Below are 11,680 nucleotides of genomic sequence, written 5' to 3' on the forward strand. Positions count from 1 at the left end.
GGAAGGGTGGGCTTTTCTGAATCATGTTCCTCTTTCTTATTACGGCTGGGGAGAGTAATAAGACGGTCACACAAGGTGTCCAAGGTCCTGAGCCCAAGACTCACCTCCATCTTGCTCTGTAAAGCCCCATCCGATGACCCAGAGTGGTGTGTCTGGGACGAGCACCTCATCAGAGAAGGGCAGGCAGATGGGCTTGACTGTGTCTACCAGGAACAGAGAGGAAGAAGGAGATCCTGTATTTTGTGCTTTTACATGTTGGGGTTCTTAGTGGTCTAAGTGAGAGTAGGTTAGTTAATCCCTAGAGAGAACAAACCACTTGTCAGTGAGGCCCTTGGTATCTAAACAGATAAATCTGGAGCCCACACCCTTGGCCTTACCTTCACCTTACTCTCATGTGCCATCAATATTTTTTTCTGCCTAAATCACCCAGGCCTAGGTACTGAACAGCTAGGGATCAGTCCCTGCAGGCTAGACAATTATTCTAATTGTCCAGTTCAACCTCCCCACTGCTGTCTCTTGGAACCATACCACTTGGGCTGTCTTCCTCTCCCCCTTTCTGTCTTCTAACATATACACATCTCTCTCTCTCTTTCTCTCTCTCTCTCTCTCATACACACACACACACACACACACAGAGAGAGAGAGAGAGAGAGAGAGAGAGAGAGAGAAGAGAGAAGAGAGAGAAGAGAGAAGAGAGAATACCAGCACATGCTAGGTTCTTGGGCACTGGTCAGGGATGAGGAATTTAAAAAATTTTAAAAGGTCCTTGACAATTCCAAGATCGGATGACTTGGACTTTCCAAATGGAGTAAACAACAGACTTGGAAGAGTCTCTGCCGGGAAGGTATGAATGTAAGTTGACAGCTAGAGCAGTCTTGGGGCACCAGCAATTCTGAGATGACATATTAGTTGGATACCCATAGGCAAACTGAGGTCTTGAGTGGGAACATGATGTACCCAAAGTTGCTTAGTAGAGCCGGAGTAAGGTTAACCTGAAGGCTCTGTTCCCAGGGTCCACTTCTTACCTGTGAATGTGAGTGGCGCCTGCAGCTTAACGAGGGCAATGTCTTTCTTTTTAGGGTCCAGGGCATTGTGCTCAGTGACGAAGATCTTTGCCACAGGCAAGGATGGAAAGTTGTTCAGTTTGTCTGAGCCGGCCCTCACCTTCCAGCTGGACACATCAAGATACTTCCTAGGGATAGAAATGGCTAGATGAGGTGGGAGCCAGACACACAGAGGCTTTGCCTAAGGCTAGGTCTCCAGGTCTGCTGATGCCTTAGGAGGTCATGGGATGTGGTGACAGGAGGGGTAGAAAAGGCAGTCTGAAAGCCATTCTCCTGAAGCCAGGTTTTTAAAGGAGATCTGATTCTTTTTCTTCATGAAAAGTGCCCAAGGAAACTTCTTCCCAGAGGGTTTGGGAAGGGGGGTGCCCTATTCCTGGACCTTCAAATCCTGGCAGTCTCTCCTACATCCTGGTTTTTTTCTTTGCATTGTGATCCATTGAGTCATGAGCTTGTGTTCATGTCTCCACACCATGGGCCTTTCCCAGGAAGGGGCTTTAGCACTCTAGTCAGTCTCAAAATGGTGTAAAACTCTTGATCTGGGGAACCTTGAGGACAACGATAGAGTCTATATGATGCACACTATCTGTAGAGGGTTGGTTCTTGGTTCTCACTAGATGCTGAATGGAACGGATGAAGGAGAGTGAAGAAGCCTTGGGTGGATCCCTTTCCCAAGGCCTGGACAGCTCCCTCTCTGCTGGACTGAACGGTACTCTGTACATAGGCAGTGATGTAGGCAGTGACTCTAGACCCTGAGACCATCTGCCGAGGACTTGCAAGGAGGAGACAAGTTCTCGGGAGACCATGTGGGTGGAGAGAGCTTTTGTAGCATGAGTGGAATGGGTACTCTGTGGGGTGATGACCCTGGGTATCTGAAGTTTTTCACCCAACAGAGTTCAACCTTGGAGACCAGCACAGAGCCCCAATATTTAACAAGGACATTGTGGTCAGTGTCTCATTGTGGAGGATGTACCCCAGTGATGGTTTCTGGGAGAGACAGGGATGGGAGGGGGCACAATCAGGAAACAAGTCAGGGGGCTGGCTCCCTCCACAGCCTCTCTTCCCCCCGGCTTCCTCGTAGCGCTTACCTGAAGCAGTGGGCTGCCGTGAGGATCCAGTGGGGGTCCAGGATGCTCCCACCACAGACATGCTGCTTGTTGTATTGGATGCTGACCTGCCATGGCCACGAGTCCACAGAGGCTTCCACCCCTCCCACCACACGAGGAGACTTCAGGCTCTTTCCACAGCCTGGACTCAGGGGGAAGAGGAAGGAGGAGGAAGTTAGGTTTGGGGAGGTTTCCATCCCAGAAAGCCCGGGAGCGGGGCCCTCAGGAGTGGTTCTGGAAGGAGAGGGAGAGGCCACACACATCAGATCGGAATCATTCCTGGGTAGATAGCAGGTGTCCACTCGCTGTACTTTGTGTGTGTTTGGGAACTTAGATTGTTGAACACCGATGTGTTTATTGTGCTGGGAATTTATCATCTTCAAACCAAAACAAGTGTGCAGAGTCATTAGTTCTGAAAGCCCTGCCCAAAACAAACAGCCCCACTGTTACTCCCCACTGAGTAAACAGATAGTCACAAGCTACTTTGGTATCAGGAAATAAGAAGAAAATTCCAGGAACTGGGTTTCCTCCTGTTAAGGGAGGTTGCCCATTGGCCACCCTGTCTTCTGATCTATATTCACATCTGACCTTTGAACTTGAGTTAAAATCCTCAATGTCAGGGCTGGAGAGATGGCTCAGTGGATAAGGGACCTGAGTTTGGCTCCCAGCACCCACAACAGGCAGCTCACAACTGCTTGTAAGTCCAGCTCTAGGGGATCTGTCGTCCTCTACTGGTCTCTACAAGTACTGTATGCACACACACATACCCATAAAAATAATACGTCTAAAAAACCCAACCAGCCAACCCAAACCCCAAACCTCCAGTGCAATGTCTCGCCCTGTTCTGTGCCTCTCTAGTCCTGTGGACAGTTCCTGCCATGATGATCTTTACAATGGGGACACCCTCCCACCATCTTTCTCTCCCACCTGGCCACGTGCCTGCTAAACATTATCTGATCTGATCCTCCTCTTCACTTACACCTTTGCTCACACACTCAAACTTCTTGGTTGGCAAGATGGGGGAGGGGGTTTGCTGTCTAGACTCTTCTGGACTGCTTCACATGGCCTTTACATAAAACATCTGTCTAGCCAGTGACCTGCTTGGGAGTCTCTGGAACAGTTAGACTATGATTTGAGTGTGCCTCCATGAATGTGGAAGCTTAGTCTTGGGTGTGGTGATGACGAGGTGGTGGATCCTTTAAGAGGCAGGGTCTAGAGGTCATCAGAGTAGCTGCCCTTTGAGGGGGAAAAGGTAGTTTTCTATGATCCCCGAGTGCCTTCAAGAACTTAGGACAAAGAGCCCACTCTGGGTAGCTGTCTGGTTTCTTCCTCTACATCTCATCACGTGATCCAGCACCCAGTGTTGAACCAGCACTTGAGGCCAAACCAAGGTGGCTTTCTGGTCTTAGACGTCCAGGTTCTAAAACTGTAAGCTGAGCAAAACTCTTCTATACGACTTCATCCTGCCTCAGGAATTTCATTACAGTAATAAAAATCCAATACACTCAGGTCATGGGTTGCAGGCAGATGGCAGAAGGGAGTTCTTAGCATTAACCACTGGAAGGAACACTGATCTGTGAGCCCCAAGGTTAGCCCCCGACACTGGGAGTTAGAGACTAGGAGATAGAGCAAAGTGAAATTTTTCCTGTTCATTGCTGGTGTAGGTCCCAAACCCTCAGAGATGGGGTGCACTCACCGAGACAGCGCAGGGACACCAGGGAGCTTGAGGGGCAGGATCTGAAAGAGAGACACGGGGTCCTGTGGCTTCTGTGCCCCCCTTGACCGGAAGGCTGGAACTCAGCCTTTGTGAACTGCCGATTGGACCCTGTCCCCCAATACTGGGGAAGCCCAGAATCTTCCTCATGGGCCTTAGAACTGCACTAATACTTAGTGTGAATCAATCTGATTCAACACCCTCATCGCTGTGCATACACCTACCACGGATGGTGACCTACCCAGTACAAAGCCAGTCTGGGTTCCTGGCAGCCCGGGGGTGGGGGGAGGGGAGCAGACCCTGCCATGCAGAGGCCCTTCCAAACCCAAGATCAGGATTTTGATGGAATCATGCAGATAGTCATTCCACTACCAACCCTGTCCCTTACGAGATTTACTGTGATAAGCATCTGTCCAGCGTCCTGAATGCTAAGAAGCTAGCCTGCTCCTGGAGCCTTGGCTGCCTTGTGGCAGATTTTGCTTGGAATGAGCTGTGCTCCAATGTGGAGTGGTGAGGCCAGGGCTGGGGAGCCTTCTTTGGAGTATTAGAAGGTCCTGCTTTGGCCTGGGGGAAGTGATGGAAAAGAACAAAGCTATTTTGGGGGCTTGCCTAGCAGGCTCGTTAGAGAACACGAACCAGCTATGGAAGGGGAAGGTGTTAATCCTGACTATTCAGGGAGATAGGTCAGTGTTCATTCCTCTGCCTTTGAGAAAGAACAGTGCATGTTGTATTTTTTTTTTTTTAAGTCATCAGAGAATACCCTCTGAGCCTAAAAATGGGATTCCATAACCCTGGGCATTTAATGAGCTGCTTGGCTATTTCTTCCTGTTGTCTGGCTCATGTTCCCCTGGCTGCAGCCCGGAGCCACTTCCCAGCGTTGGTTAGCTTCTGTGGATCAGAACGTGTCCCTCACTTACCCACTTGAATTCTGCACCTGAAGCTCCTGGCCATTTCCTGTGACTTGAGTGACAGCAAGTTCCTGGGCTGGGCCAATCTCCACTGCTCTGTACATGGGTTGGCTGCGGCAGGGAGAGTGAGCCATGAGCTGGGGTAGAGGCTGAACTGGGAGGCAGAAAGAGCCCCTGTTCCCGGGGGACAGGGAGCATGGGTGGGCTAGGTTAGCGGGGCGGGGCTGGCTTTGCTGGATCTCAGGAACAGTGCCATATTAAGACAGAACTCAGCCTAAGACAGCCGTTGTGGCCTTGCTTTCTTCGACAGGGACCCCTGGTCCAGAAGCCAGAGCTCTGCAGAGGGTTAGGGGTCCACTTTCCTGTCACTCAGCTCTGTCCCTATCTCACGTGCCCCAGCAGCTCCTCAGGTTCACATCAGTGGGAGCAAAGAAGCAAACTCTTTGAACTCTTGTCTCAACACAGAGGAACTGGAATATGGATGTGTATCTGGTTTTCCAAATAAGGGACCCGGAGACAAAAGAAGCCTGGATCCGTTCTCATAGGGGTCCAGATGGAACTTCCTGAAATTTGGACGCCCCCCTTCCCTTCTGCTGATCCATGTTTGCCTTCCTTTAAAACCCTGGATTTAAATCTTCCTCCTCTAGGAAGCCTTCCCTAGCTACTCTGTTCTCTGGCTTTTTCTTCACCAAATTGGCATCTTCTAAATCTTTCCCTTCCTCTCCAATCTGTTCTCTCAGGTCAAGCTTTGCACTCATATGCTGGCTCTGACACCAGTTTGGTGTGTGACCATGGGCAAGTCATATTTCTCCCGTGGGTCTCTCTGAGTCCCGATTTCCTCTGTAAAATGATGTAGGAGCCAGGTGGTCCCTGCTGTCCTTCCTACGCTGGACCACCCAAGGCTTTGTGTTCTGGGATAAAAAAGGCTTCCTTCTGATCCAGGCAGGAAAGAAAGCAGGGAGATTTGAGCAGAGAGCTCCGACCCAGAGGGAGAGAGGATGCTGGCTGTAAACATCCTCAGGAAAGCTAACCTCTGCTCATCAAATGAAGCCTGATTAATGAACTTTGATACCATAAAGCCCAAGAGGCCAGTGCCTCAGTGCTTTCCAGAAGGGCAGAAATTCTGGGAGGCTACCACTTTAAGAACCTCAGGAAACCCCCAAGTTTCATAACTGAGACAGCCTGCTGTATCTGGTCCAGCTGACTCTGCAGTTGTCTGGACTGAAGTGGAGGAGGGGATGTCTGCAGGGAAGTGGGGCCAGCAGTACTGGGCATGCCTCCTGCTCTCCCATGAGGGTGACGGGGTGTCTGTTTCTAGAGGGTGGGAGTTGGGAAGAGAGCAGACCTTTATAACCAGAGGGCAGAGGGCACAGGGGCTGTATGGATTCATTCTGGCTGCCCAGAACATCTAAAAGACAAAACCTTGAGACTGCCCTAGAGGTCTATGGGAAGAACTCTGGGATGGATAGGCAATATCTGTCTAGTAGTCATCATTTCTGTCTTGTCTGTGGACTCAGGTTGTTGGAGTCCTGAGGAAGTTCAGCCTACCAGGGAGAGGTTGGTCCCTCTCTGCAGCAAAGCACTGGGTTCCTTTCCAGCCTCTGTAGGTAGGCTCCTGGAAGGATCAGTTCTCACTTTTCCCTACCATCATTGTTGAAGCCTTGTGAGTAGAGAGAATTCCCAATGAACAAACAGATGCCAGGAGAACTCGAGGTGCCCAGGGATCGGGTCATGGAGGTACAGATTCCAGCCCTCTGCCTCCCAGCTTCCACCTAGGCAAGCTGCTTGCTCTCTCAGAGCCTACTTGTAACATGGATTTAATAATAACCATGCTTTGAGCTTTCTGACAAGATCAAATGAATATAAATCTATGTAATGCTAATTACCCTCCGTGTACCTTCCATCCACTCCAGATTTGGACCTGTATCTGCAATTCACTGAGAGAGCTGGGACTCTGGTGATGGGCCCCAGCAGAATCAGGCTAGTCCTTGCTATTTTTGTTTTCAAGCGCTGCAAATGGAACCCAGGTCTTTGCATGTGCCAGGCAAGTGCTCTACCACTGAGCTACACCCCCAGTCTTCCCTTCTGCTAAATTTTAACCAAGATGAGTTTGCACATGTAAATTAGGCTTTGTGTTATGGCCAGAGAAGACTGCTTACAAAAGGAAAAAGAGAGATAGTTGGGGAGAAAAGGCTCCATCCTCCTCTTATGAGATTGGCATTGATAACTCCGGGGGAAACTGAGACTGGGGCATTAACCTTCATGCAACTTGTAAATGAAAGCGCTGGGATTCAAACACAGCTCTGTATGAATCCCATGCCTGTATTTTTGGGGAAAAGGGAGGAAGGGAGGTAAAGGAGAAAAACCAAAGGAAGGAAGGGAGGGAGTGGTTGAGGGAGGGAGGGAGGGAAACAGGAAAAAAGAAAGGACAGAAGGAAGGAAGGAAGGCAAGCAGACAGGAAGGAAAGAAGGAAGGAAGTCAGATAGACAAGGAAGGAAGGAAGGAAGGAAGGAAGGAAGGAAGGAAGGAAGGAAGGAAGGAAGGAAAGAAAGAAGGAAGGACAGAAGGTGGATGGGCAGAGAGGTTGCTGGTTTGAGGACAGCCTCCTATGGCCTTGGCTTAGTACCTGTCATAGCCCATCTGTCTGCAGGCTGTCTTGGCCAGTGCTTCTGTGAAATTGTCAAAACAGGCAGAGGACCAGGTCCCTGTGGCTGCATCCAGCACCTGCAGGGTGGATCGGTCCTTGGAGAGGCGGACTGGGAGGGGAGGAGCCTGGGTCAGCCGGAGGGTGGCTTTCTCTAGCCCCCACCTTCCACGCTGCCTCACCCAGAGCTGAGGACATGTTCAACATCAAGGGACATCCTTCCAGTTGACTAGAGCCTAATATGGACGGCAGCTAGCGGGGAACCCAACCAGCTGGTTAGAGAAAATTGACAGCCTCTCCTTTTGCTCATCTGGGCATCAGTTGTGATGATCAGTGACGTAATTGCTCTCCCATGGCCTGCTCAGCTTGTACAGTTTGGGGAGATGTTCCAGCCAGGGACCCGGTAGCTTCTCCATGGAAGGTCAGAGAGGGAGCTGGAGTGAAAACTTCTATTGGCATCAGGATGGCAAGTACCCATAGGTACTGGACTCTACTAATTAAGAGCCAATATACAGGAAATCACTCAGCCTTACCCCTCAAAGGGTCTTATTACCCATCTTCTGGGATAAGTGTTGTGGGTCAATCCAAGCTGGAAGATCCCTGTTTTTGTGCTTGAAACATTTATTCCTTCAGTGACCTCCCTGTGTCCTGTTCACTAGTATGTTACAGGAAACACCATGAATAGAAGGGCGGCCAGCTGGTTAAGTGACACGATAATCACATTTCTAGTCTCCTTGATATCAAAGAGGAACCCTCCAAGGTCATGTACTCTATTCCTTTTTGTTAAAAAAAAAAAAAAATTAGGCACAACCAGCATAGCATTGGCAAGACTCTCCGGTCCCTTCAGGGCCGTTAAACGCTTTCTGAGTGTGTGGCATGTCCAGTGCTGGGTTCTAAAGGTAGATGTGCCATGGCCCTGCTCTTGGGGACCTTTCCCAGCAGGGCTAGAAACTGCCAAGGAACTGGGGTGGAGAGCCCACCTGAGCAGACTCCTCCCACCGCTCCGGCCCTTCAGTCTCTGGACTCACCTGCCACTCCCGGCTTCTCGGGGAAGCTCTTGACACACTGTTCCTCGTCCTCCCCCGAGGCACAGTCAAGGTGGCCATCACACACCTGTCCCTTGGAGATGAAGGTCAGAGGACTTCCGCAGATGAAGTAGTATTTATCCAGAATCACCTTGACTGGAAGGCACATTAGGGAGGGACCGAGAGGGCTGGGGTCAAGCCAGAAGCTGGGGGGCAGAGAGAGGGTGCTGCTTCTGAAAGTCAGGCTGGCTGGGGGCTGGCAGCCAGTTTTAAAAAGAAATGATTTAGTGTGTGTGTGTGTGTGTGTGTGTGTGTGTTCCCAGAGGTCGGAGGACAACTTTTGGGAGTTGGTTCCAGGGGTTTTGTTACAGTAGTGAAAAGCCTTCTAACACAGACATATCAGGCTGAGCCAGCCATGATCGAGAAGTGGTTTGGGTTTTTTTTTTTTTTTTTTGTTGTTGTTGTTGTTTTTTACACCTCACAACCACCCTCGGCTGTCAAGGATCGAGGTGGTGTCTGAATTGTGCATATCTACCGTTACTGCGATGAGAACCTGCTCAGCCAGAGAACTGGGATCCTGTCCCAGCTTCGGTATCTGTTTGCCTCTCCTGGGCTCCTAGCCTCAGTGTCCAAGTGCGGAATGAAGTGCTTAAGCATAGGATCTCTGTGTGTCAGCCAGCGGGTGGTGTCTGCTACTAGTGCAAATGTCATCAAAGCTCTAAATACAGGTTCCCCAAAGGCGAGCCAGGCCCAGGTTGTACAGGCACTAGATGCCCTGGGTCCCAGCTCTGGCTGCTACACACTCTTGGTTTTCAATCCAGGTTCTTCAACACAAGGCATCTTACAACTGCTCATGATGCTTAAAAGGCATTTCATACTTGAGGGGCTCAGCAGACTCCTTCAGGGACACATAGGTTCCATGAGGATCCAAGAGCCTCATCCCTGACTCCTAAGCTTGTCTCCGGTGCTCAGTTCCCTGCCGGGTCAGTCCCTGCTGTAACTGTAGGAATCATTGTCACAGAGTGGGCTGCACATTAGGGCTAATGAAGACTGAGCTGGGGTGGGCAGAGGGTGCCACCCACCCGGCCACCTTCCCTGGTCCCTCCTCTCCCTTCGAGGTCTACAGTTGGAACTGCTCTCGAGCCTGCCAGACAGCAGGCTGCACACATCACCCCATGCGGCCTGCTCACCCTGCCCCTCCACCAGCTGTCAGTTTGCAGAAGACAGGAAGGAGGCGGCTGGCGGTGGGCACCTCTGCCACTGCCTGTGTGGGTTTGGAATGGGTGCCACGTGTATAGCAACCATCTGGAAGAGAAGCCATCTGGGAGAACGGGGAGGGGGTGAGGTGGGGGTGATGCGCTCACCTTCGCCTTTCACTTAGAAGGAGGCTCCCTCCAAAGCAGGGGTGGATACGTGGGGCATGAAGATTCATTCCCAGCACCCCCCCCCGGCTTTGTGCAGATCACCTGCCTGTGGCTGTGGGGGCTGGAGGACGGGAAAGGGCTGTGGCTTGCCGAGTGGATGGGGGGGTGAGAATGAGGACTTCCGGGGGCGGGTGGAGCGGGTGGGTACTGCCACATATGGGTGTGGAGCAGGGTGAAAGTTAGGTAGGGGCTGTAACTCACTGATGAAGGCCACAATCACGATGGCTACCAGGCTCAGCAGCACTGTGATGATGGGGATCCCCACCTTTCTGAAGGTCTCCAGGGGCCTTCGGGGCTTTCGGAAGGGAGTGACACCTGCAAGGAGAACAAGACAGAGGGAGGAGTGTGCAGATGGTGCTTGGGACCCGTCCCTGCCAAGGCCACAGTCCTCCACCCCTGACTTGTGTCAGCATGCCCTGGTGACAGTTTTGGTTGATCGATAAAGCTGAGCTTTATGATCATGTGTTTGCCCACCTGCCCTCCCTTGCCCAGATTTACCTCTTCTCAAATGAGCTGCCAGCCAGGGCCACCTCCCCTTGCCTTGCCCTAACCTGTACAAGAGCTGTGCCTGTACCTGTGTCTGGGAGCTTTCCAAACTTGTCAGGCGTGTACTTGGGAGCCTACTATAGTACATACGATATGTTACCATCTGTCCTGCCCCATTCTTGAATATATTTTTAATTTTTAATTAACACGTAATTGTATTTATGGGATATTGTGCAACATTTCAACACATTTATGTATTACATAATGATAAGGTTAGGGTAGTTACTATGTTTATCATGTAAGACATTGGTTTTTGTGCCTGTGTTGGGAACATCTGGAATTCCATCACTGGTTCTTCCAGAACGTCAGATGTCATCAAGCACAGTTACCCTCCAGTGCTATAGAACATTTGGCTTTCCTCCTCTTATCCAGTTGTTTCTCTGATAAAGTCTTTTCAAGGGCAGGAGATCAAGATCATGTAGGCCAGGCTAGCCTTGTGTTCTATCTGTAGACCAGGATGACCTTGAACTTCTGACTCTCCTGGTTCTGGGATTAGAAGCATGTACCACCACTGCTGGTTTCTGCAGTGTTGGGGGATGAAGGACTTTTTGTGTGTTAGGCAAGCCCTCTACTGAATGAGCCACACACCTAGTCCTCTGCCTTAATTTTTGCCTCCCTACACAGTGAAGGTGTAGCAGAAGTTTGATAAATACTTGTGAGTAGATGTATCATAATGGCTTTGTCTCCAAGGTAGTCCATCACACATTGAGTGCCCAGCATGGTCCTTGTCTTTAAGAAGAGAGTCTGGGGAAGAGACAAACAGGCCGAAAATGGCAGTCCACCAGGTGGAAGAGGTGTGTGCTGGAGTAGAGACAACCCCCGGGTGATGCTGGGAAGGCTTCCTGATAGGTTGGTATTTTGGGACAGGAAGAAACTGGGAGCAGAGGCTCTGGGTCAGTTCAGACCCAGTCATGGAGTGGGTGCTGTGAATGTCTAGTGTCCTGGAGTATAAGGTGGCTCCAAGCCTGTCAGGAGGCAGGACCACAGAGACCTTTTGTGGAGACTTGAAAACCACACCAGGTTCAACATCTGTCCTGACCACACTGGGGAGGCATTGAACGTTTTGAACAAGAGAGAGAGTATGTGATCACACTGTTATCTAGAAAGAGGATTCACTCATTATCATGGAGGAAGAGGGTTGAAATGAAAGGGTTTGGGACCAGGGAGTTTACATAGAGGCTATCATTGCCTGAAATTTGTAAAACACACACACACACACACACACACACACACACACACACACACACACAC

The 11,680-nt window shown here is 50.5% G+C and overlaps 1 protein-coding gene across 2 annotated transcripts in view; it reads right to left on the bottom strand.

Moving 5' to 3' along the window:
• Window positions 1-11,680, bottom strand: part of Tmprss4 (transmembrane serine protease 4) — a 33,108-nt gene that overhangs the window by 2,924 nt on the left and 18,504 nt on the right. The window contains exons 3-10 of one of the 2 annotated variants that reach the window (XM_055622176.1): window positions 10,085-10,198; window positions 8,463-8,615; window positions 7,417-7,546; window positions 4,799-4,900; window positions 3,864-3,904; window positions 2,150-2,309; window positions 1,026-1,192; window positions 105-203 (exon numbers count right to left, since the gene is read on the bottom strand). In XM_055622176.1, the coding sequence (XP_055478151.1) occupies window positions 105-203; window positions 1,026-1,192; window positions 2,150-2,309; window positions 3,864-3,904; window positions 4,799-4,900; window positions 7,417-7,546; window positions 8,463-8,615; window positions 10,085-10,198 (966 nt within the window). Of the gene's footprint in view, window positions 1-104; window positions 204-1,025; window positions 1,193-2,149; window positions 2,310-3,863; window positions 3,905-4,798; window positions 4,901-7,416; window positions 7,547-8,462; window positions 8,616-10,084; window positions 10,199-11,680 lie in introns of those variants that run through there. The other variant, XM_055622177.1, reaches the window with a different exon arrangement.

The sequence above is a fragment of the Psammomys obesus genome, unplaced genomic scaffold, assembly GCF_907164565.1.
Source record: "Psammomys obesus unplaced genomic scaffold, mPsaObe1.curated_primary_1811, whole genome shotgun sequence".
Taxonomy (NCBI): Eukaryota; Metazoa; Chordata; class Mammalia; order Rodentia; family Muridae; genus Psammomys; species Psammomys obesus.